Genomic DNA, 25,269 nt, shown 5'->3' with positions numbered 1-25,269 from the left:
AGAAGCACAAGACCTCGAAAAATGCATAAAAATAGATAAAACATACACATGCAAAGAAAATCTACCAATATACCACCTGCAAGCTAACGCACCATGCGAAGTACAGATGTACACAGGAGCAACCGACTATATGAAGATCTGCGAGAAGAGACACGTCGTAGCCAACAGCACGTTATGGATCACACTCTCAGAACCACAAGCATGGCTATACTCCACACTAACGGAAGAAAAATCAACGATAGAGTGCGACAAGCAGAGCAGAACACAAATTACATTAAAAAGAACAGGAAAGGTAAAAATAAACGACCATTGTAAATTTACGACAAACGATATAACAATATTAACAGAAAACGAAATAGGCACACTAACAATGGAGGCACACCTCTCAGAAACTAACCTAACACTAACGCAAAACAAAAATAAAATAATCGCAATCCCAGAACCTAAACTAAAACAAATTATAAGAGACCCTGCAGAATTAATAGAATATAGCAAAAAATTAAGCGAAATATCCAAAGAAATTAACAACAAAAGCGTTCTAACATCCGACAAATTCATATACAGCACAGGAACACTAGCAACAATCACAACAATAGCAGCGATAGCAGGAATAAGCGTATACATATACAAACGAAAAAAGACAGAGTACAAACCAAATAACAGAAATGCTAAAAAGAACAAGATTTGAAATAACTATCAAACAAAAAGTATAACCAGCAAAAATTGTAATAGATAATAGGAAATCTCAGCCCCCTTAATTTCCTTCTTTCAAGGGGGAAAGGATGTTATATCCTAGCAATAACGTAAGGCATGGCAACCGAATAAGGTTACCATGCCACATAGATGTTATAATTAAAAAATACGCGAGACATGACAACCAAATGAGGTTATCATGCCACGAATGCAAAGCATTTTCGCAACACAGAGCCCAAAATCCCGAGAACCCGTGGACTACTTGAACTAACCGTGTCACGAAAATGCTGACGAACAATTGCGCCAAGCAACGGCTTAGCGCAATCACTCTTGTACAAAAGGAGCGCCCAAACGACTGAATGACGGAGAATAATCTGTGAAGTCGTGCGAGCAACCGGGTGTTGCATCGTATCCGCAGCTACATTAAGTGTACCTACGTTGTGATCGACTGTAAGTGCAAATACATCTATTATCTGAAGTGTACTCTATCATTCTAAACCGCCAAGTGGACTCCATCATTCTAAACCTCCTCCGCCGGACCTCGAATTTCCTGGTGTCCGCGAGCTTAAGCTCGTTTCGTACATTAGCCGTACAACAAGTGTTTAATTGATGTCTTTACTTTATTCATTCTTTATTTAAAAATCTTTACTTTCTGCAACATCTTCAATTTATTTCTCCTTTCAATTCTAATTCCATTCTAAACTCTTTTGATCTTTTTTTCTTCCATCCTTCCTTTACATATTATTCTATTCAAAAATCTTTACCTTCTACAATACTTTCAATTCCTATCTCCATTCAATTTCCGTTCTACACTCCTTTGATCCTTTCTTTTTATATTATTCTGTTTCTCTTTTTTTTATATCTTTATTTCACACATTTTTAAAAAACCTTACTAAAATATATAATATTTTATTAGAGGCATTTTTATTTTTATAACACAATATCAAAATATCATGTAATATTGCACATTATTAAAAAAAACTTCAAACTGGTTTTTATTGATATCTTGACTTATTCATTTTTTATTTAAAAACTTGTACATTCTCCAACACCTTCAATTCCTGTCTCCATTAAACTTTATTTCCATTCTACACTCCTTCAATCCTACCTTCTTTCTCTTTTTTATTTTATATTATTCTATTCTTCTTCTTTTTTTTATCGTTATTTCACATTTTGAAAAGATTTACTAAAAAAGTTAAAATTTTATTTCAGATATTTTTATTCTCATGACATAAAACATTAAAATATCATGTAATATTCGCCCATTATAAAAAAGAACCATTAAACTGGTATTTAACTGCTGTCTTAATTTTATTCATTTTTTTATTTAAAAATCTTTTACCTTCTCCAATCTTTACCTTCAATTCCTTTCTTCTTTCAATTTTATTTCTATTCTACACTCCTTCAATCCTTCCTCCTCTCTCCCTTCTTTTTTATATTATTCTATTCCTTTATTCTTTTTATCATTTTAAATTTTTAAAAAATTTTACTAAAATACATAATATTTCATTAAAAAAACTTTTATTTCTATGACACAAAATGTACTATCATGTAATATTTACGCATGTTAAAAAAAACCTTTACCCAGGTGTTCAATTGATGTCTTAACTCCATTTATCCTTTATTTAAAAATCTTTACTTTCTTCAACACTTTCAGTTCTTTTCTCCATGTAATTTTATTTTCATTCTACACTTCTTTAATTCTTCCTTTTTATATTATTCTATTCCTGTTTTATTCTATATCTTCACTTCACATTTTTAAAAAACTTTATTAACAAATAATATTTTATTGGAGAAATTTTCATTTTTACGACACAAAATGTTAAAATATCACCTAAAATATTCAAGATTTAAAAATATTTACGTTCTCCACTTTTTTAAATTCTTTTCGCCTTTTTATTTTATTCCTATTTTATATTCCTTTGATTCTTCCCCCTCCCGCCCTTCTTAAATTAATGAATTTCTCTTCTGTTTTTACTTTACTGCACATTTTTGAAAATCCTTAAAAGAGGTAATGTTCAAAGAAAAGATATTTTCATTCTTAGAACATAAGATGTCAAAATATCATGTGATATTTACCTATTATTTTAAAAAATTTTCAAACCTATGTTTATTTATACGCTTAATTTCCTTCATCTTTTCTATTCTAAATTCCTAAATTTTTTACTAAAAAAAATTAATGCTTTATTTAAAAAATTTTTTATTCCTAAAACACAAAATGTCAAAATATTATGTGACATTTATTTATTATTTAAAAAAATCTTCAAACCCGTGTTCATTTGCACGCTTAATTTCTTTCATCCTTTCTATTCTAAATTCTTAACTTCCTTCGCGTTTTTTAATTCCTATCTACTTTCTATTTATTGCCTATTCTACATTCCTTCAATTCTTCCTCCTTTCTTTCTTTCTTCTTACATTTCTTCATTCCTATTCTTTTCTTTACCTTTGTCGCACATTTTTTAAACTTTTTATTAAAAGAGATAATGTTTTATTAAGGATGTACTGGCGGTAACGTCTAACATTGACAATGCCTTGAAAATTTTATAAATTGTTTCTATTTAGTATCTGAACACTTGTTTAAAATTTGAATTCGATCCTTTAACTGATTTACGAGTTATTCAACTTTAAATTTTGTATGTATTCTTATGGTATAGCAGTACATTTCCACTTATATCAACGAAATTATACAGAAACAACATTGCCAATATTCTGAAACTTTGTTTATGAGTAAATAAAATATTGAGCAATATTTCTAAAAAAAGTTTATATCGATTTACTAACTCGTTGTTAAGATATCAATGATAAAACGACGCGAAATTTCAGTAAATGTCAAATTTTCGAATAGGCTACATAACCATACTATACGACCATACTATACTATATGATCACATTCTACTTTGACTTGTATAAAGTGATAGAAGAGCAAATATTATGTTAATGGTATTTATTTAAATATCTTATGGATTTTTAAGTTCTATTTGACATCTGATATACATTAAATTGCATTAAATGTTATAAATATGCGTCTAGTTTTTTCATTTCTTACAGTTAATTTCTGGTAAAATTCACGCGCAAAAGTTTTTTGTCGACAATCGCAAAAATTGCAAAATATACAAATATATTTATTTGTAATGCCAAATATCACGTTAACTGACATTATTTAAGTCCTATACATGATACGAGTACATATGGTGTACGTCTTAAGTTACCCAGATAGCAATTCTTTGCACAAAAGGAGAAATACTTGCTAATTACAAGTTTCCCTTCGGTTGCAGTCACGTTGTTATATCGCAGACGCTCAAATTTAAGCAACTTTTATCTGGGATTGTATAACCAGAACATCCTTAAAAAAAATTTCATTTTAATAACAGAAAATTATAAATATTATATGATATTCACCCGTTATTCAAAAGAAACTTTCAAACACATGTTTAATTACATTTTTATTTCTTAAACCTTTACCTTCTCCGCTTTCTTTAATTCATTTATCTTTCTTTTTTATTACCATTTTACACTCCTTCGATTCAACCTCCTTCCTTCCTTCCTTTTTACATTATTTCATTACTCTTCTTTTAATACTATTTTAATAGCAATATTATAATAATATTAAACAAAAGTATTTATTCCTCTTCTTTACTTTATCTTCGTCGCACATTTTTTAAACTCTTTACTAAAAGAGATAATGTTCAACTAACCCTTTCAAGACGGTTTTTACAAGTGTGTTACACATGTGTACCTAGAGTCTAGAAAGGATTAATAAAAATCTCATTTTAATAACAGAAAATCGCAAAATATATAATATTCACTCGTTATTAAAAAAAAAACTTTCAAAGTTTATTCAATTACATTCTTAATTTCTTAAATCTTTACCTTCTCCACTTTCTATAATTTCTTTCTTCTTTCTGTTTTATTACTATTTTACACTTCTCCGATTTAATCTGCATCCTTCCTCCTTTTTACATTATTTTATTACTCTTCTTTTAATAGTTACATTATTTCATTACTTTTCTTTAATAGCATTTCAATTGCAATATTATAATAATATTAAACAAAAGTATTTATTCCTCTTCTTTTCTTTACCTTTATCGCACACTTTTTAAACTTCCTACTAAAAGTGATAATGTTCTATTAACCCTTATTAGACGGTTTTTACAACTGATGGTACACATGTGTACCTGGAATCTAGAAAAGGTTAAAAAAAATTTCAATTTAATAACAGAAAATCGCAAAATATAATATTCACCCGTTATTAAAAAGAACTTTCAAAGCGTATTTAACTACATTCTTAATTTCTTAAATCTTTATCTTTTTTGCTTTCTATAATTCCTTTGTCCTTTCTATTTTATTACTATTTTACACTCCTTCGATTCAACCTCCTTCCTTTCTTCCTTTTTACATTATTTCATTACTCTTTTTTAATAACATTTTAAGAGCAATATTGTAATAATATTAAACAAAATTGCTGAAAATGAAATATAACACAAAGTATCAATTCTTTATAATGATATTATGACCATAAACATAAACATTTAATAAGACTTATCTAAAATAATCATGAAGTCGTCTAAACGGAAAAGAAAAGTCTTCATCGACGCACAACCAACACATTATTATTACACCATTAACCTCGTGATGTATGTAACAGTTATGTCTACTAACTGTCAAAACATAATCTCCGCGATGACAGCAGCTCGCAAAGTAACTACATCGAGAGAACCAATCAGCATTACGGAAAAGCGTCAACAATAAACTTCGAGAGACTGCGATTATCAATTTAACATGGATTTTTTCAGATAAGAAAATTCAAGTAGTACTTATGTTTGTATTTCCATTGAAAAATCTTTCTGTTTTAACTCAAGTGGGTGTATTCAATTTTAATAAGTTTCAATGGAATATATAACATTTAATTTCAAAGAATTAAAGAGGAAACAAAACAAAATGAGAAAATTTTATTGAAATAAAAAATTTTTAATGTACAAAAACTTGGCGCTGCGCACACACACATACTTTGGCGCCTTTTTTTACCTTTTTTTGAAAAGATAATTTTATACTGATCTTACGCGTTTTATAGTGTAAAGCAATAATTAGCGAAAATACTATCAAGAACTAAAGAGGGAGTATGAGGAGTAACCAGGCTTATTATTATAGTTGCAGTTGAAACATTCATATTTGGCGCTAGCAATAAAGCTCCCTTAGCCACAATGCTACCCTAAAACACTACTAGTTAATTTCAATTATTTTTTATAATAATATATAGAATATATTATTATAAAAAATAGTTAAAATTAACTGGCATTCTATTATATTTTTTACCATAAAATGACCAATCAATCTAACATTGTTTATCTTGCCCTTGTACAAAGCTACTATTACCTTTATAAAATGTGAGACGTGTAGTTTGTTCCATGAGAACGCCTTGCATTAATAAATTACAACGATAGTTAATATTTTACACAAAGAATGTATTAACAGACGTTTTGTAATATTATTTTTTAAATTTCTACATTATCTACCTTCCTTTCTTTTATCCTTCCTATTTTTTACTTATTTTACACTCTCATAATTTTTCCTCTTTCCCTCTTACATTATTTCATTTCTCTTCTTTTCTTTACCTTCATTGCACGTTTTTTAAAATTTTTACTAAAAAAAGTACTGTTCAATTAAAGGAAGTTTTATTCTTAAAACACAAAATGTCAAAGTGCCACGTGATATTCATCCATTATTTAAAAAGTCTTCAAACTCGCGTTTAATTCCATTCTTAATTTCTTTTGTCCTTTATTTAACAATTTTTGCCTTCTTTGCTTTCTTTAATTCCGCTTTCCTATCTATTGTTTACATATTTTACAGTCTCAACATTTTTCCTACTTTCTTCTTACATTATTTCATTCCTATTCGTTTCTCTACCTTCATTACACATTTTGTAAAATCTTTACTAAAAGAGATTATGTTCGATTAACCAGTTGTGGTTACACCTCCAAAAAATAACGTAATGGTTACACTGGGTCCAGTTGACCCGACGCAAAAAAACAGTTGCCATTTGCGTTCCTTTTGATGAATCGACTCAAATCCTTCACAAAAATGAAGTTTAAGTCTTCTTCTTCGTAATCAAATCGTTTATGTATCCTTTATTAAATTTTTTAATATTGAAACGACACGAGGAAAAAAAATTTTGAAAAATGCCATTTTGTACTAAAAAATTCCTGAAAATACTAATTTTTGAGTAAAATCAAAGTTATTACCGGGGTTCTACTCCAGAAGTAGTATACTTTTAAGGAAAAAATAGTATTATATCGAGCTTTTCAAAAAGTATATTTATTTTAAAGATTGAAGTTGGTAATTGTAATGAAAATCACGAAATGACATAAATCAATGTTGAAGGAGTAAAATAATGTGAAGAAATTTTTTTTGTGTCAAAAACTATATATATATATATAACTATATATGGCCTTGGGTCATCTAGACCCAGTGTAACCACAACGGGTTAAAGAAATTTTCATTTCTATAACAATCTCAAAATATAAAATGATATTTACCAGTTATTTAAAAAATCTTCAAATTCCTGTTCGATTGCACTTTTAATTTTTTCCGTCTTTTATTTAAAAAATCTGTACCTTCTCCGCCTTCTTTAATTCCTTTCTCCTTTTTATTTTTTTTATATTTTATACTCTTACAATTCTTCCTCCTTCCTTCTTACATTATATCATTCCTCTTTGTTTCTCTACCTTCATTGCACATTCTTGAAAATCTGTACTAAAAAAGATAATGTTCAATTAAGGAAATTTTCTTCTTAAAACACAAAATGTAAAAATACCGTGTGAAATTCACCCATTATTAAAAAAATCTTCATACTCGCGTTCAATTTCATTCTTAATATCTTTCATCTTTTATTTATCAATCGGTACCTTTTCCACCTTTTTTAATTCCTTTTTACTTTCTATTTTTTTTTCTATTTTCACTCTCACAATGCTTTCTTCTTCTTTCTTTTATTATTCACTTCTCTTTGTTTCTCTTCCTTTATTGCGCACTTTTTAAAATCTTTACTAAAAGAAGTAATATTTTATTAAAGAAATTTTCATTCTTTAAACACAAAATGTCAAAATACCACGTAAAATCCACTCATTATTAAGAATTTTTTCAAACTCGCAATCAATTGCAATCTCAATTTCTGTCGACTTTTATTCAAAAACCCTTACCTTTTTTAACTCCTTTCGCCTTTCTATTTTTTTTCTCTTTTTCACTGTCACAATTCTTCTTTATTCTTTTTTACATTATTCCATTCGTTTTCATTTCTTTACTTTTATTGCTCATTTTTAAAATCTTATTAGCTTTGTTTCGTTACAATATTTATGTACACTTTGTCAATCATGTGTTATAACTCTTGGAAAATTTGATGCGCAACTCCAAGTGTTATAATACAACATATGATTGACATAATAATATACGATATCTCATTTTCAATTTTTACAATACATACAAGATATTAAACTACATGAAACAAACATTCTAATAACATTCTGTTTTTTTTTATATTTACAAGAAGTAAATTGATAGGCAAATAATTTATATGACGTATAATTTACCTGCAACCTTCTATATTGATGAATAGACTCGATCAATTCAACGCGTTTTCACACGAAATAGACAAATTTGGTTGAAAAAGTGTCGGACTGCCCCGCGAATCAAGATTATTGTTAACGATTGACGAATAAATATCAGGTTAAAGAACCCGTCACGGCGGCTATGATGATGATCAAGAAATGCTATACCACATACACCACATACACCACAAATACACCACAAGCATACGGCTGACTGATGTATGCCAACGCCACTCGTGTCAAAAATATGAAAGGGAGAATTCCTGAAAGGCGACGACGACAATGACGACGTATCTTACATGTAAAACGTCGAAATTTAGACTTTGTGTCGCGATATCTTTGCTTGTAGGGCATAGAAATAAAAAATAAAAACACTTTTATTATACAATTTGCCCCTAAGCTATCGATTAAGACTACTCAGAACTTGATCATTCCAACCGTTACTGAGATCTGATAATCTCGTATGTGTGGAACTCGCTGACTCGCCTAAAAAAGGTCGGTCTCTACTTTGGCGCGATGCTCGACCGAGCCTCTTGATGCATATGTGTATATAACATACTTTAAATTATTATTATATTTTGTATATTTTAGGAGTCACATGATTTTATGAAATGGCCGAGTTGCATATTATTGGACAAGTTTCGGGCGCAAAAAATTTTAAACAATCACGTCTACTCTGCAAATGGTATTTTTACGTTGGTAGGAAAATTTAATTCATGTTAAGAAGTAGAATAAATTTGTTGTGTATAATTAAATCTTTATTATTGTAGGTAATGGTTGGAAAATCATATTAGGGCATGAAGAAGGACAAACGCAGGAGAGTTACGACCTTTATACCAGTAATTCAGTTTGGGATCATCCTATAGATTTGCATTACACAACTCAGACATTACAAAATTCTCCGAAGTTATTATTGCAAGTGTTTTGCAGAGATAATTATGGAAGGATAATATTTCTTTCATATGGAGTATATAATGTTCCATTGTCACCTGGTTTTTACATTTTAGATTGCCATACATGGAAACCAATTGGTATATATTATTTATTTATATAAAATTTCATATTTCTATCAATAAAATTTATTCTCTCAATAAACTTTTAGGTACTTGGAAGGACAGATTATTTGATAAATTTCTAGGAAAATGTTTACAATTAAAGTCACCTAGTGTTTTAATTAATGCGTTGGATAGATATGAAATATTAACACAAAGTATGGGAACAGTGATTGTTAATTTACACATCATGGCAAGAAATTTTGATAAATTTGGATGTCAAATGTGAACAGATAAATAGAAACAATAAAAATTCGTATAAGCAAAGCCTCTGCAATTAGAAAATTTTCCATAGAGATCTAATTTTGAACAAATATTTATTTTAATATAATATATAAACAATATTAATAACTTACAACAATGTTTTGTCTTTTATTGATATTTCTAATATGTATTAATGTGGTAGAAATAACGAAAATTGAAGATATATCGATTTGTATAAATGATACAGATTGCAGTGAGTCAATAGACTCAACTGTTTATACACAGATTCCTAAAATCAATAATACATCTTTAGAAGATTTATCAAATGTGACAGAAGATGATAATATATTCACTACTATCAGTCCTATAGAAACATCTTCAAGAATAAATGCTAACACAACAGAGCAACCAGATGTACTGTCAACTTTAACAACCAAATCCTTATCAACTATACATCTAAGTGATTATGAAATTCTTACACTAAAACAAAAAGAGATATGCGAGTGTGATTTTACTGTAAGTACAAGTATCACTTTTTAATACAAAACATTGAATTTAAATTTATTTTTTTAGGAAACTTATTTGTTGCACTGAAAATCCCATTTACTTGAATGACAAAATTTGAATCAATTGAATCTCTTATTTAGATATGGAAAAATTAATTCTTTGGTTGGCATAGTAAAATCATTTAGTTGGTTTGGTAAATTATCATAAAAATTATGTTTAGTGAATTAAATTATTATGTATGAAATTAAATTTTTAATTAGTTTGTTTTTTGAATTTTATTTGTTTTATTTACACAAAATAAAATTATATAATATTGTTATACTCCGTGCTAAGTTGATCCTCAAGTTCGTGCGGATTCGAGCTATGTTATAACGAGCTATGTTACACGAAGTATTTTTCGAACCGAGTCATGGTTAGCAGGAGTTAACAGGAACCATAATAAATTTGAAGACGAGTCGTTGACCTATTTGAATGTTGTGCTTCTTTTCACTTACTGGTTGCAAACGTTTCCTATATTACCTTGTTTTATTATATTGTTTTTCGTCCTCAAGAATGTCTCTTTTATTTCGAGCTGGATTAAACAAAATGGAAAAGTGAGAGTTTAAATGGATACTCAAGTACAATCTCCGGGCATAATTATTATTAATTTCCTAATTAACTTTTTTATTACATTAATCAAAGAATTTTGTTTGCTCATATCTAATAAATAAAAGGTTAATTTGAATAACAAAACTTAGATCACAAGCTCGTTTATTTACAAACGTAATCTGAATAAAATTAAACGACTTTTTACGAGCGAATAATAAATTTCACGTGTTGTAAAGTTATAATATCTTTTTATTGAGACGATGTTTTGAAATTTAAAACAAATGTTTCAACTACACAATCTTCATCAGTGTCTTTACAATATTTAATATTAGTAAACCATGATTTCAACAAAAATAGTTACCGCGAATATATTAGATAAATTACAGATCTCATTAACGCAGAAATATTAAGTAATCCGTCAATGTTGAAAATTGTTACCACATTAACGATTCACTTAATATTTCTGCGTTCATAAAATATGTTGAACCCGAGAAAAAAGGATTATATCTGTCGAGATATGATCATATCTGGCTTATCAGATCTGGCTAGATATGTAAATTGTCTGTATGTGTGACCAGATCTAAAAGATCTTACCAGATATAATCAAATATGACAAGATATAATTATTTACTGAGATATAATTAAAAACGAAAGGATAAATTATGAAGGAATATTATAAGAAATGTAAAATGCTATAAAATCATATAATACGAGGTGTGTTCAAAAAGTATCGCGAATTTTGAATTTTCACGGGTTACGTATATTCGAATTTCGATCTTTTTGTGGCGTTATGTTGGTACTCATGTCTCTCACTTATGCCGACAAGCTCGGCCATTTTGAATGTTCACTTAATTGTTGACAGCTGCTTTGCTTGCACGTGTTTTGGATCGTCTTCGATTTTTACCTATTCAAAAAAATGGATCAAAGAACCTGTATCAAATTTTGTGTGAAAAACGAAATTAAGTGCGCGGATGCATTCCGAATGTTGACTGTGGCATACGGAGAAGCTACCTTGGACCGAAGCAACGTTTATCGGTGGTACAAAATGTTCTCAGAAGGCCGAGAAGATGTGAACGACGAAGAGCGTGCCGGACGCCCGAGCACTTCAACAACAGACGAAAAAATTAATGAAGTGGAGAAAATGGTATTGGCCAATCGTCGAATCACCGTTAGAGAAGTTGCTGAGGACCTAAACATATCGATTGGCTCGTGCCATTCGATTTTTATCAATGATTTGGGCATGAGACGGGTCGCCGCGAAATTCGTACCAAAATTGCTCAATTGCGACCAAAAACAGCATCGCATGAACATTGCTAATGAGATGTTGGACTCTGTCCGCGACGACCCAAATTTGCTCCAGAGGGTCATAACTGGTGACGAATCGTGGGTTTATGGTTATGACGTGGAAACCAAAGCTCAATCATCTCAATGGAAGCTGCCGCACGAACCAAGACCGAAAAAAGCGCGCCAAGTTCGGTCGAATGTGAAAGTTTTGCTGACAGTTTTCTTCGATTGCAGGGGCGTGGTGCATCATGAGTTCTTGCCACAGGGTAGAACGGTCAATAAGGAATATTACCTGCAAGTTATGCGCAATTTGCGCGAAGCAATCCGCCAGAAACGCCCGGATTTGTGGAAGAACAAAAATTGGCTTTTGCACCACGATAACGCCTCTGCTCACACATCGTTGCTTGTGCGCGACTTTTTGGCCAAAAACAACACACTAATGATGCTGCAGCCACCGTATTCCCCAGATCTGGCCCCCTGTGACTTTTTCTTGTTCCCTAAACTGAAGAGGCCCATGAAAGGACGACGTTACGCTACGCTTGACGAGATAAAGACGGCATCGAAGGAGGAGCTGAACAAGATAAAAAAAAATGATTTTTTGAAGTGCTTCGAAGATTGGAAAAACCACAAGTTGGCACAAGTGTCTAATATCTCATGGGGATTACTTTGAAGGGGACAAAATAGATATTCATGAATAAATAAATAATTTTTGAAAAAACACAAAATTCGCGATACTTTTTGAACACACCTCGTATATGTCTGTTTTTATTTTTTTTTTAATATAGATAGATATTTAAAATTATTGTGAACACACACACACACACACACACATACGCGCACACACACACAGGGTGTCATAAAACAATCGTTTTTCCTCCCGTGGGTTGATAGAGTAAGTCAAACTGAGAAGAAAAGTCCTTTACTACTTTTCATTATTTGGAATAGTTAACGATTTAAAAATTAGTAAAGTTAGGCGAATGAGTGCGTATTTTCTCTGCCCATCGCACGCGAAGTCCGCCCGTTTGTCGCCAGGCTAGGAGCAGTCGCGAATGGCGACGCGGTAAGGAGAAAGAAGCAGCAACCGGTCAGCGCGCTGCCGCTTGGCTGCCACAAACGCAAAGACGCGCAAGCACGTGGTAGCGCGGAGGAGAACGGAAAACAAGCAGGTGATGGGGCGCGGTTTATCGTGCATCTTCCTTGCTTGACACTTGAGAGAGAGAGAGAAAGAGAGAGAGAGAGAAAGAGAGAGAGCATAACACAATGTAATGTTATGGAGAAATGCGGTGTTCTCTGCTCTGCGTTATGCGAACGGTATACGAAATACCACGGTATTTGATCGCGCAATGTTTTAATTTTTAATTACATTAAAACATTTACTCGGATTCAGAGATTTCTTTTAAAAATAATGTAAATTAAAATTATGTAATCACGGCAATACAGCTTCAGTTTATGGGACTATTACTGGGGACTATGGGACTAAATTATATCGAGACATAATTTTAATTAACTAATGAAACTCGTAAATCTTTTTAAACAATTACCTTTTAAAATAATCTGTATTAGAAAATAACTTTAATTTGATAAATTAATAGAATTGTTAACATCGGGCAAGCCAGTTTACTTTGTAATTGGCGTAAAACAATATACTTTGAGAGTGAACGATTATTGCTGTATTATTGCCAATCTAAAGAAATTACAGAAAATAGCAGATTCTGTGTGTAGACTTTTTATCTGTAATTTTTTCGGTAATACTTTTTCATAAGGGTCGGGGTTCACACTCAGAGTATTGTTTTACGCCAATCACAAAGTAAACTGGCTTATCAGATAATGTTAACATTTCTATAAATTTATCAAATTAAAATTATTTTCTAATACAAGTTATTTTAAAATGTAATTGTTTAAAAAGATTTACGAATTTTATTAATTAATTAAAATTATGTATTTAGGTATAGGACTAGTATTTAGGTATAAAGTACTAGTCCAATAAATTAAAGCTATATTGCCGTGATGATAATTTTAATTTATTACTGAAGATCGTAATTCTATTTATTCTTCAAACGAATCTTCGTATCCGAGAAAATTTTATTATGCAATTAAAAATTAAAACAGCGCGCGATCAAATACCGTGGTATCCGTACACCGCTTGCACAACGCAGAGCAGAGGACACTGCATTTCTAGAATAATATTCTAGAAATATACTAAAATGATATTCTTTCAGAAATATCATTCATGAACAGACGTACGATGATACAGGCTCGCGTACGCGCGCGATCAAAGAAATAATCATTTTGTCCTTTTTTCTGCATGCGGCAAAAAAATGATAAAGCGCTATCATTTCCACATCACCCTTGCGATAGATAGCATGGTGCGTTTTTTTGAAGTGGTATCCCCAGTAGGCCTAATCCACTTTCTTGCATTTTCAATGCAAGAATTGTTCGAAGTGCCGTCCTCATTCTCGTACGCAAAGTTTGGCCCTTCGAGTAATATTGCGCGTTGCACGATGCGGCTTCCTTCGTCTTCTACGCGAACTTGTCTTCTTCGACCACTTTTGTTGAGATAACAAGATGGATCCAGTTTTCCGGCAACGTTGAACACATATCATAATAACTTGAGGACTGGGATGTCGTTCGCGTTCGGGAAATTGTTCTGCCTAAAAACGAGCGGCAGAGTAGCGTTTCTCCCAGCTGCACCATACATCATAACCATGTCGGTGCAGAACTTTATTCTGCCATTTGATATACACACGATACAATACACACAACATAAGTACCTCAAGAAACGTAAAACACGCTGAAGAGTATAAAATAACAAAAAAAGTTCGAAAACAACGCTCGTGTCGCCGCCTGTTCATGTCTCGCCTACGCAAACCAATTTCCCAACCGAAAACGACATTATTAACAAATTTTTGCGCGAGATGCAGAGCAGCGCATTTACTTTTGTGAAGGTATTTTTATTACTTTCATAAAGTGTTTGCGCTATTTTTAAGAAATATTAACTGCTGGCTAAAAGAATATAGAATTGCTCGCGCAGTGTTGGCGAAATAACCTTATCCCCAACCGCATCCTATAGACGGACAAAGCAATCTTCACACCGACACAGCGTGTTCAACTCCCATAATCGATTATTATGGGCAGATGAAAATCTGCACGCCGTTCGGCAAGGAGCCTTCCAATATTGGTGGTCCATAAATGTATGGGCAAGAGTAATAGCGGACCAAATTGTAAGTATATCAATTAAGAAATGCTCTCTCTTTCTCTCTCTGTCACACACACACACACACACACGCACGCACGCACGCACGCACGCACGCACGCACGCACGCACGCACGCACGCACACACACACACACACACACACACACAGACTCAGTTTTTAAGAATCACACTGTTACGATAATTTTTAGATTGGTCCTTATTTTCTCCCACCTTGCTTAACTGGGCTGATTTACGCACATTTATTAGAAAATGTGTTACCCGCTTTTCTGGAAGATGTTTTCCTTTGTAAACGGACGGAAATTATTTATCAGCACGACAAAGCTTCTGCGCATTTTTCGCAGCAAGTACGTATTTCAAACGAACGCTATTCGAACAAATAGATGGGTCGAAATGGCGCAATCATTTGGCCGGCGCGGTCGTCAGATCTTAACGTACTTGACTATTTTGTTTGGGGTTACATTAAAGATTTAGTCGAGCACAGGCGTGATGGTACGGAAGCTGAGATGCAAGAAACAATTCTCGCAGCTTTTAATGTCATCACGCCGGAAATGACGCATCGTGCAACGCGCAATATTACTCGAAGGGCCAAACTTTGCATACGAGAACGAGGACGTCACTTTGAACAATTCTTGCATTGAAAATGCAAGAAAGTGGTTTAGGCCTATTGGGAATACCACTTCAAAGAAACGCACTATCCTATCTACCGCAAGGTGGTGTGGAAATGATAGCGCTTGATCATTTTCTTGCCGCATGCAGAAAAAAGGACAAAAAGATTATTTCTTTGATCGCGCGCGTATGCGAGGCTGTATCATCGTACGTCTGTTCATGAATGATATTTCTGAAAGAATATCATTTTAGTATATTTCTAGAATATCATTTTAGAAATGCAGTGTCCTTTGCTCTGCGCTATGCGAGCGGTGTACGGATACCACAGTATTTGGTCGCGCGCTGTTTTAATTTTTAATTGCATAATAAAATTTCCTTGGATACAAAGATTCGTTTGAAGAATACTGTAAATAGAATTACAATCCTCAATAATAAATTAAAATTATCATCATGGCAATATAGCTTTAAATCATTGGACTAATACTTTATACCTAGACATAATTTTAATTAACTAATAAAACTCGTAAATTTATTTAAACAATTACTTTCTAACATAATCTGTATTAGAAAAAAATTTTAATTTGATAATGTACGATACCACGTATATATCTTTTCATTTAATTTAATAAGTTTTGTGCCGTCCAGTATTCGCGCTACATCTTTAGGCTCGTTCTGCGCTTTGCGAGCAGGCATCGCCATCTCTTGGATCCCGCGACCTTTTCCGCAATTTTCGTTCGTTTTTGGCTGCGTCTTGTCGTCAAGCGCGAGCGTGTTCTTTTTCCTCATTGTGAGCCGCCACGGTGCGTGTCTGTAGACGACTATTCTCGTCATCCCTTGTGAACATTTGTACTACGCAAAATACAGTCTCATAAAAGGTGCACGGAGTTTCTCCTTGTCCCCCACCCAGCGAGTACACTGTATCATAAGAGCAGCGGACATCCAAAAAAATCCTCAACGTAGAGAGACACATGTCTTCCGACCACGGCCGCCGAGCAAATTCTGGCGGCATTCGTGGAGAAGCACAGCCTCACAATTATACATTTGGTCCTTCGAGCCGGATACGCGGCACATCTGCCATTTCACCGCTGCTAGACACGCAAAAGAGCATCTAAGAGGTTAGCTGCACATTAGACAAGGTCAGCCAGCAGAAACGAACATAGGCATTCCATCCTTGTTCGTCTTCTACGAGAAACATCGAGAGGTCGGCAACTCAAACTGACTCTACGAGACTAAACGGCAAAGTTTTTGTCGACGAGGAATTGACGACGAGGGGACACGACGAGAGCCTCGCCGAGGAGGTATCGGCGGCAACGGCGGGATCCTGCGTGCATCAGGCCATTTCCTACATTGTCGTTTCCCGTCATCGAGAGAGAGAGAGAGTGAGCGAGACGGGAAGAGCGCGCACGCGAGAGAGAGAAGGAAGACCACGGCGCCACGCGGTTTGTTCAGGAATTCTAGTGAAGACTTTCAGCGCGGGCAAGCCATCTCCCCCCCGCCGCCATCGAGCACGGCAACAAACGACTGTAAGTAAGATTAACTATTCACAAATTTGTGCCGATCAGTATCATTAATACGGTTCTCATCGCGCTTTCAATGTGCCGAATGACGGCGACGATCTAGCGTCGCTCAAGCGTCGACGCACTACATTGGTAAAATTGTGCACGCGCATACGTACTTTTGTGGACGCGATAGAGTCAATTACACCGTTTACACTAGCTCAACTTGAGGAGCGCAAAAATAAAATAGATGGTTTCTAAGCAGAATATGACGTCGTGCAAACTAAGCTGGAGTTATTGGACATTGCCGAAGCGGATCATCGCATTTTGTTCGAGGATTCCTATTATACGATATTGGCCAAGTTGCGCTAATGAATCCCCCGATTGTACCGCGCTCTCAGTTTGCACCATCTACTTCAAACGCCTCCACCATGTCAGAACATTTCAACCATATAAAATTGCCCAAGTTAGATCTCCCAAAATTTACGGGAAAATGCGACAAATGGTTTCCGTTCTTCGATACATTTAATTCTTTTATTCATGTAAACGCGTCGTTAAGCAACATTCAGAAGTTGCAATATTTGAAAGCATTCGTCATCGGCGATGCGAGCAAAATAATCTGCGCGCTAGAAATTTCCGAAGCGAATTACGAGGTCGCGTGGAACTTATTATAACAGCGCTACGACAATGAGCAAGTCATCGTATAAAGTCATGTCAAGGCCATAACGGATTTACCGACCATGGTCAAAGAAAACATTGTCGAATTGCGGCAAATCGCGGACGTTGCAACTAGACACATTTACGCCCTTCAGACATTAACGCGTCTTACGTCTCACTGAGACGATCTATTAGTTCACATTTTGAGCAATAAACTCGACGCGCTTACGTAACCGGAATGGCAACTGTCATTAACGGGCTCTGAATTGCCCATTTTCAAACAGTTCATCGATTTCATTGCGCATCGATGTCAGATTTTGAAAACAAGCTCTAAATCAAATGCCCCCCCCCTCCCTTAAAAAATGCAAACGCTTTGGCGCAATCTAACGCGAGGCGCCAATCTTCGTGTTGCAACGGTAAAAACAAAATGCGGCTTTTGCAAGGGAGAGCACCTCATATATTATTGCCAAGATTTTCTAGTATTGCCAGTTTTTCAAAGAATCTTGGAAATTTGGAAAAGAAAGCTTTACGCTAACTGCCTGCGATCTACAAAGCATGCGTCCAGCAAATGCTTATCAGGCATGTAAAATTTGCAAATCAAAACATAATTCATTGCTTCATCTTGCGACCGTCGCGACAACAAAATCCGTTGTTCCGGGATCCAAAAATTGCGCCGCGGATAAGGCCGGGGGGAGATTTCCGACGAATTCTTCGACCGCGCTTGTTTCACACCGCATGAGCTCTTGATAACAAACATGTTATGCTGTCAACTGCTGTCGTTTATGCATACGATAGTCAAGGTTCACAAAAATGTTGCCGCGTGTTGTTAGACAGCGGCTCTCAAGCAAATTTCATTTTGCAAATATTCCTGGTAATGCTCGGCCTCAAAACACGTTCTCTCAACATTTCGATTTCGGGAATTAACAAAACAGCAACGAGATCATTTGGGACAGCAGAAGTCAAACTGCAATCGCGAACAAGTTCTTTCAGTATTTTGTTGGATTGTGTCGTCACTGATCATGTGACCGACAAAATTCCAGCAATTACATTGAAGCAGGACGCATTCGAATTTCCTCAGAATTTCAAATTAGCCGAGCCCCAATTTAACGTCTTGGTAGAGATTGATGTTTTGGTTGGCGCCGAGCATTTCTGGAACCTGCTCTGTGTAGGACAGGTCAAATCTTCTCCAATGCATCCAACCTTGTACAAGACACGATTTGGATGAATTTTGGCAGGGTAATTGGACGCCTCACCAAACTCAGCACGTAAGGCGCAATCCTTTCACGCATTGATAACCAACACGCAATTGCATAATCAACTAACGCGTTTTTGGCAGGTAGAGGATGTCTCTGAAATTTCAAACAACTATTCCGATGAGGAATCTTTATGCGAGCAACATTTCTTGCAAAACGTGTCAAGAGATAGTCAGGGCAGATTTATCGTTAAGCTCCCGTTTAAGGAGCGAGCATTTGACTGTCTCGGAGATTTGAAAGACATCGCACTAAAGCGATTTTGTAATCTAAAAAAGCGATTCATTTGTCATCCCAAATTAAAGAGTCAATACTCTCAGTTCATAAATGAGTATTTGGCACTAGGCCACATAAAACTAATTGACGAGCAGTGCAATGATAGCGCAGAATCATTCTATCTACCCCACTATTGCGTTTTCAAACATACAGCAAGTTCAAGCAAAATACGGGTAGTCTTCGACGCTTCAAGCAAAAGCTCAACTGGGGTGTCATTGAACGACACGCTCATAGTAAGCCCAACGGTACAGCAAGACTTATTTTTGATTCTTTTGTGATTTCGTCTCTTCCGCTTCGTCCTGGCGGTGGACATTATTAAAATGTACCGTCAAATTATGGTGCACCCTTCACAAACGCGCTATCAACGCATTCTTTGGCGAGACGATCCTATCTTCAAAATTAAAACGTACGAATTCATCGCTTTGACATACGGCATATCTTCTGTCTCATATTTAGCCACGAGATGCCTCAAATGGCTAGCTGAACAATACACAAACGATTTTCCTATAGGTTCTACGTGTGTAGGACGAGACTTCTATGTAGATAACGTTCTAACTGGAGCAGATACAATTAGCAAGACAAAAATGCTGCGAGAGCAAACAATTCAGTTATTGCATTCAGGAGCCTTCCAGCTCAGCAAATGGGCATCTAATTGTCCGGACCTGTTGAAAGACATTAACGCGCAAAACGATGGTGTTTTCACATTTGACACTAGCATGGATTCGTCCATATTAGGAGTTCATTAGAATCAATTCCAAGATACCTTCCATTTCTCATACAAACCTGACGACAACCAATCAACCGTATCTAAGCGAGTCATTCTATTCAAAGTCTCCAGACTCTTCGATCTACTCGGGTTATTAGGTCCTATTATCGTGCTAGCTAAATTGATTTTGCAAGAGCTCTGGCATCTACTGGGACGAATCTGTCCCGCAGGATCTTTATTTGCGCTGGTTGAAACTCAAATCACAATTATCTAGCATCAATCAGATTTGCATCCCACGTTGCGTCAAGCTCGACACAAATCCGCAATCAACACAAATTCACGGTTTTTGTGACGCGAGCGAACATGCCTACGGAGCGGCAATACACCTGCAAATCAAGCTAGGAAACGATGCATATCACATCGAATTGTTATGCTCTAAATCTCGTGTCGCGCCCCTGAAGGCCGTTTCTCTACCGCGCTTTGAACTGTTGGCGGCGGTATTGTTAGCCAGGCTAGTAAAAAAAGTCGATACAGCATTCAGCCTTTCTGATAGACAAACCTTCTTATGGTCGGACTTCATAATAGTCCTGAATTGGATAGTTTCGCCATCGCAAAAATGGTTTACTTTCGTAGCCAACCGAATCAGCGAGATTGAAGGCGCTACGAATCTTAGCAGTTGGCGTTACATCAGGTCGCCAGAAAATCCTGCGGACATCTTATCACACAGTCTCAATCCGCAAGAGTTAACGAGCTCGTCATTGTGGTAACACGGACCCGCATTTCTCAAACTGAGCGAAAAATCTTGGCCCAAGTCTGAGTTCGCACGCGCACTAGAAGACATGCTAGAGCAAAACAGGTGTACCACGGCCATTGCCGGTGTACCACCGTCATCGAGCATTCAATCGTCAACACATTATTAAACAAATTTTCAAATCTTAATAAGGCATGTCGCGTACTCGCATATTGTTTGAAAATTGCGAGGACCTTCCGCTCAGCCGCACGTACTATTTTCATATCTCATGAGACGTCAACCGCCCTAAAGATCACGTGTAGATCCGTGCAAGAACAAGCCTTTTTAGATGAGTACAAGGCCTTATTGAAAGGTCAAGTCATTAACTCGGCCAGTCACATATTGTCCTTCTCTCCCTTCGTGGATGAAGACAAGCTAATTCGCGTGGGCGGTAGGTTAGGCAATTCTAACATAAGTTCTGATATGCGTCACCTAATTCTATTACCACAAAATCATATTCTCACTCAAAGAATTATAGAGAGGGAACACGTGCGCAATGCACAAGCTGGCGCGCAGGCCACGATGGCCCCAGTAAGGCAGCACTTCTGGCCAATATCTCTTCGATTGGTTACGCAAAACATATTAAAAAATTGCGTGATGTGTTTCAAGATGAAGCCGGTGTTTTCGGAAGCAATCAATGGCTCATTGCTCGCCGGGCGCGTAAATATTTCAAACCCATTCGCGCATTGTGGCGTCGATTACGCCAACCCGTTTGTGATTCGGAAATCTAAGCGACGCAATGCTGAGACTCACAAGGCATACTTACCAATTTTTGTGTGTTTTGCTACAAAAGGAGTGCATTTGGAACTCGTTTCCGACCTCACATCAGATTCCTTTATTGCCGCACTCAAGCGTTTTGTGGCACATAGGGGCAAATCTGTTTGCATATATTCCGATAACGGAACGACGTTTGTCGGAGCTCAAAGGCAACTTAAAGAATTTTTCAACTTCTTGTCTCAAGATCAAACCCAAGCTAACATTAATCATTTTCTACGTGATTACGACACTGCGTGGAAATTCATTCCACCTAACGCGCCGCACTTCGGCGGTTTTTGGGAGGCCGCAGTAAAGTCGGCGAAACACCATTTGTACCGGAAGGCCGCCTTTGACCTTCAAAGAGCTTTAAACAATATTCTGCAAAATAGAAGCAATCTTAAACTCAAGTCCTCTAACTCCGCTAAGCGACGATTTCAACGACCTGTCGTATTTGAGCCTAGGTCATTTTTTGATTGACACCGCCTTGAATAGTTTTCCTTACACTGATATTACTGATGTAAGCGAGAATAGACTGGTTCGTTGGCAGCGTGTTGGCAGCAAATCAGACAGCATTTTTGGCGCAGGTGGAACTAAGAATACTTGCATATCCTACAGGAGCGCACGAAGTGGAAAGTCAATAAGGGCGAACAATTAAAGCCTAAACAGATGGTCTTGCTTAAATCACAGGGATTGACCCCCCTACAATGGTCAGTCAGTCGAGTGGAGGAGGTGCATCCCGGACCAGATAATATCGTTTGAACTGCTACTGTCCGTAGATCGCGGGGTCTGTTTACCAGGCCATTGTCAAAAATTGCTATCCTATCTAGTGAGGAATAGCACGTCATGAGATCTTTTTTGTAACCCGACCAAATAAATTCGCGTAATTTTAAGCTTATTTTGTAACTTGCGTCATTTTATTTCAGTAATCATTTCAAGTTTTTGAACAAGTTATTTGCGTCTTCAAACAACTACTGTAACATGCTCCTCCAGCAATCGCTTTGTTAAACGATCGTTAACATTCATCCAAGATGTAACATAATGTTGAAAGTATGTCCTTTCAACGGGGGGGGGGCAACGTTGTACAATACCACGTATATATCTTTTCATTTAATGATGAGGAAAATTGAGCTTGAGAGCCACGCAAGATGTCAGGTGCGAATAAATAAATAACAGCATAAATCCAATGATAAACGTTTCGACCTTTAATGTCGGTCATCCTCAGTATAAAAGTCTATGAGAACAAAATAATCGCAATAATTATAATAATGTTACAAATTTTTTCCCGAAACAAACGAAAAAAAGAAGACACAATTAAATCTAGTTACCAAAAAATTAGAAATTGTGATGAGCCGCGATGTACATCCTCTATCCTCGTAACATAATAAACAACCTCAAGGAGCATGTGCCGAGACAAGAGCTTCGAAAAATCAACATGACTTGATTTGCTGATTAAAATAAAGAATAATATTAAGGAATGAATATTAAACTTGTAACAAACAACAATACGAATTTAGTAATTAAAAATAATTAACAGGAGATTAAAATTAAGAAATAAATAATAAAATAAATATTGTAATTAAATAATTAAGTAAATGTGGAAAAAAAGTAGAAAACTGTACAAGTCAAGAGATGTAAAATAGTAAATAAGAAATAATACTCGAAACAAAGAATTGTATACTAAATACCTCTAGGCACCAAAACTCGTGTCACAGTAATATGAGGAAAGATGTTACATCTTGGAAGGAATAGATACAAATAATAAGAACCGAACGAGTGGGATGGCCTCGGCGGACCGCACGAAAAGAGTACAAAGAGGAGGGATGATAAACCTAAGAAGGGGGAATACGTTCGAGAATAGGAAGATACGCATCCGAGAGGAGTTCGGTATCACTTTGTTTGTTGAGTCCATGCGATTGATTTTTGATGTGTAACATCTCGGATATAGATCTTTTTACGTAAGAAGGCTCTTTGTCTAAAATTTCGACGTTCTCCCAATCAAAATCGTGGTTTTCAGAAATACGATGTGACGAAATAACCGAAGTAGAACTGGCCTTTCTAATATCCGCTTTATGTTCGTTTACTCTTGTTTTTAGCTGACGCTTAGTCTGTCCCACGTAAGAAGAATCGCAGTCCTTACAATTGATTTTATAGACCACGTCATTACAAGAAAGACGCTCTATGTGGTCTTTACCGGTGGTTATAAATTTATTCAATTTAGAAGGGATCGTGAACGCCACACTGCAATCAAACTGACATGAGAAAGACGAGAATTTCTCTGATACCGACTCAATGTAAGGGATCGTAAAAAATCTTCTCACATGTTTATCCATAACACAACTGTCATCTCTATAAAAAAGGTGTTTGAGTCTACAATGAATCATGGCAAAAATAAAATTTAATGGATAATTATTTTCTAATAAGATATTGATTAAAATTATGAAGTTCTTACGATGAAATTGCGGATGTGATAAAGAAATTAATTTGTCAACCATACCGAAGATGACACCCTTTTTGTGACACAAGGGATGATGTGAGAAGAAATTCAAGTATCTTCCCGAGAACGTTGGTTTGCGATACTGATCGAAAATAATTCTATCATTCACCCTCAATAGCATGACATCAAGAAAACTGATTTTTCCCTCGCTCTCTCTCTCCATAGTAAATTGTAAGCGTTCATGCATAGAATTGAACGTGTCAAGAATGTCCGGTAACAAGCTTACAGGAGCTGCTAATAATATGTCATCTACATATCTATAGTAAAATGGCAGATGAAAGGAGAGAGATTTAATCGCCTTGCACTCCAAATCTTGCAAGACTAAATCCGCCAAGATAGGAGACAACGGGGAACCCATCGGCAAACCGAAGATCTGTTTGTAGCACACATTATTAAATTTGAAAAATGTAGAATCTATTATTAAATTAAGAGCTTTGAGAAATTCAACGAGCGGAATAGTAGTATTTTTAGAAATCAAATCCCATCTGGACGTGACGCTTTTCACCGCTAAGTCTTTTGGAACATTGGTGAAAAGTGACACGACGTCCAAAGACAATAAGACGTGATCTGATCTCAAGGAAAGGCCATTTAGTTTATTAACTAAATGGACACTGTTTTTTATGAAACTATCCGCTTCTGGTAAACTGTTATAAATTATTTCATGTAAATGATAAGCTAATGAGTATAGTGGACTGTTTATAGAAGAAATTATGATTCTTAATGGAATATTAGGTTTATGGATCTTCGGCAGACCATAGGCTCTCGGTAAGATGCCGTCCGTTGTTAACATACTCCTATATAAATGTTGTTCGATGAAACCTTTCTCCTTCCAATTAGAGAGGAGGGAGCGCGCTTCTTTTGTTAATATAACAATCGGATCTTTGGATAATTTGACGTAAGTAGAATCGTCTGAGAGCATGCCTTCCATCCTCAAGATGTAGTCATTTCTGTCAAGGGCAACAGTTATGTTACCCTTGTCTGCCCTGGTAAACAAAATGTTAGGATGCTCCCTAACAAATCTACTCGTGGTTCGTAACCAGTCTTTAATTAGCTGGTCATTAATATTTCGCGAACGGTCTCTGCGGAACAGGCCCTCC

General features: G+C 35.4%; 2 protein-coding genes across 12 annotated transcripts in view; both read left to right on the top strand.

The window, feature by feature from the left end:
- Positions 1-9,610, top strand: part of LOC105199835 (B9 domain-containing protein 2) — a 61,150-nt gene extending 51,540 nt beyond the window's left edge. For 2 of the 9 annotated variants that reach the window (XM_026141024.2, XM_039451127.1), the window contains 3 exons: positions 8,883-8,976; positions 9,062-9,322; positions 9,394-9,610. In XM_026141024.2, the coding sequence (XP_025996809.1) occupies positions 8,898-8,976; positions 9,062-9,322; positions 9,394-9,572 (519 nt within the window). In that variant the 5' untranslated portion in view covers positions 8,883-8,897 and the 3' untranslated portion in view covers positions 9,573-9,610. Of the gene's footprint in view, positions 1-7,975; positions 8,787-8,882; positions 8,991-9,061; positions 9,323-9,393 lie in introns of those variants that run through there. The other 7 variants (XM_039451129.1, XM_039451130.1, XM_026141023.2 and 4 more) reach the window with 5 other exon arrangements.
- A 63-nt stretch (positions 9,611-9,673) lies between these two features.
- The window catches only part of LOC105203363 (tectonic-3), a 97,404-nt gene continuing 81,808 nt past the window's right edge, over positions 9,674-25,269 (top strand). For all 3 annotated transcript variants that reach the window (XM_039451120.1, XM_039451121.1, XM_039451123.1), the window contains exon 1: positions 9,674-10,063. In XM_039451120.1, coding sequence (XP_039307054.1) covers positions 9,704-10,063 — 360 coding nt within the window. In that variant the 5' untranslated portion in view covers positions 9,674-9,703. The remainder of the gene's footprint in view (positions 10,064-25,269) is intronic.

Source organism: Solenopsis invicta, chromosome 6, assembly GCF_016802725.1.
Source record: "Solenopsis invicta isolate M01_SB chromosome 6, UNIL_Sinv_3.0, whole genome shotgun sequence".
Taxonomy (NCBI): domain Eukaryota; kingdom Metazoa; phylum Arthropoda; class Insecta; order Hymenoptera; family Formicidae; genus Solenopsis; species Solenopsis invicta.
The sequence above is the reverse complement of the archived record's forward strand: the minus strand, read 5'-3'. Positions and strand labels throughout refer to the sequence as shown.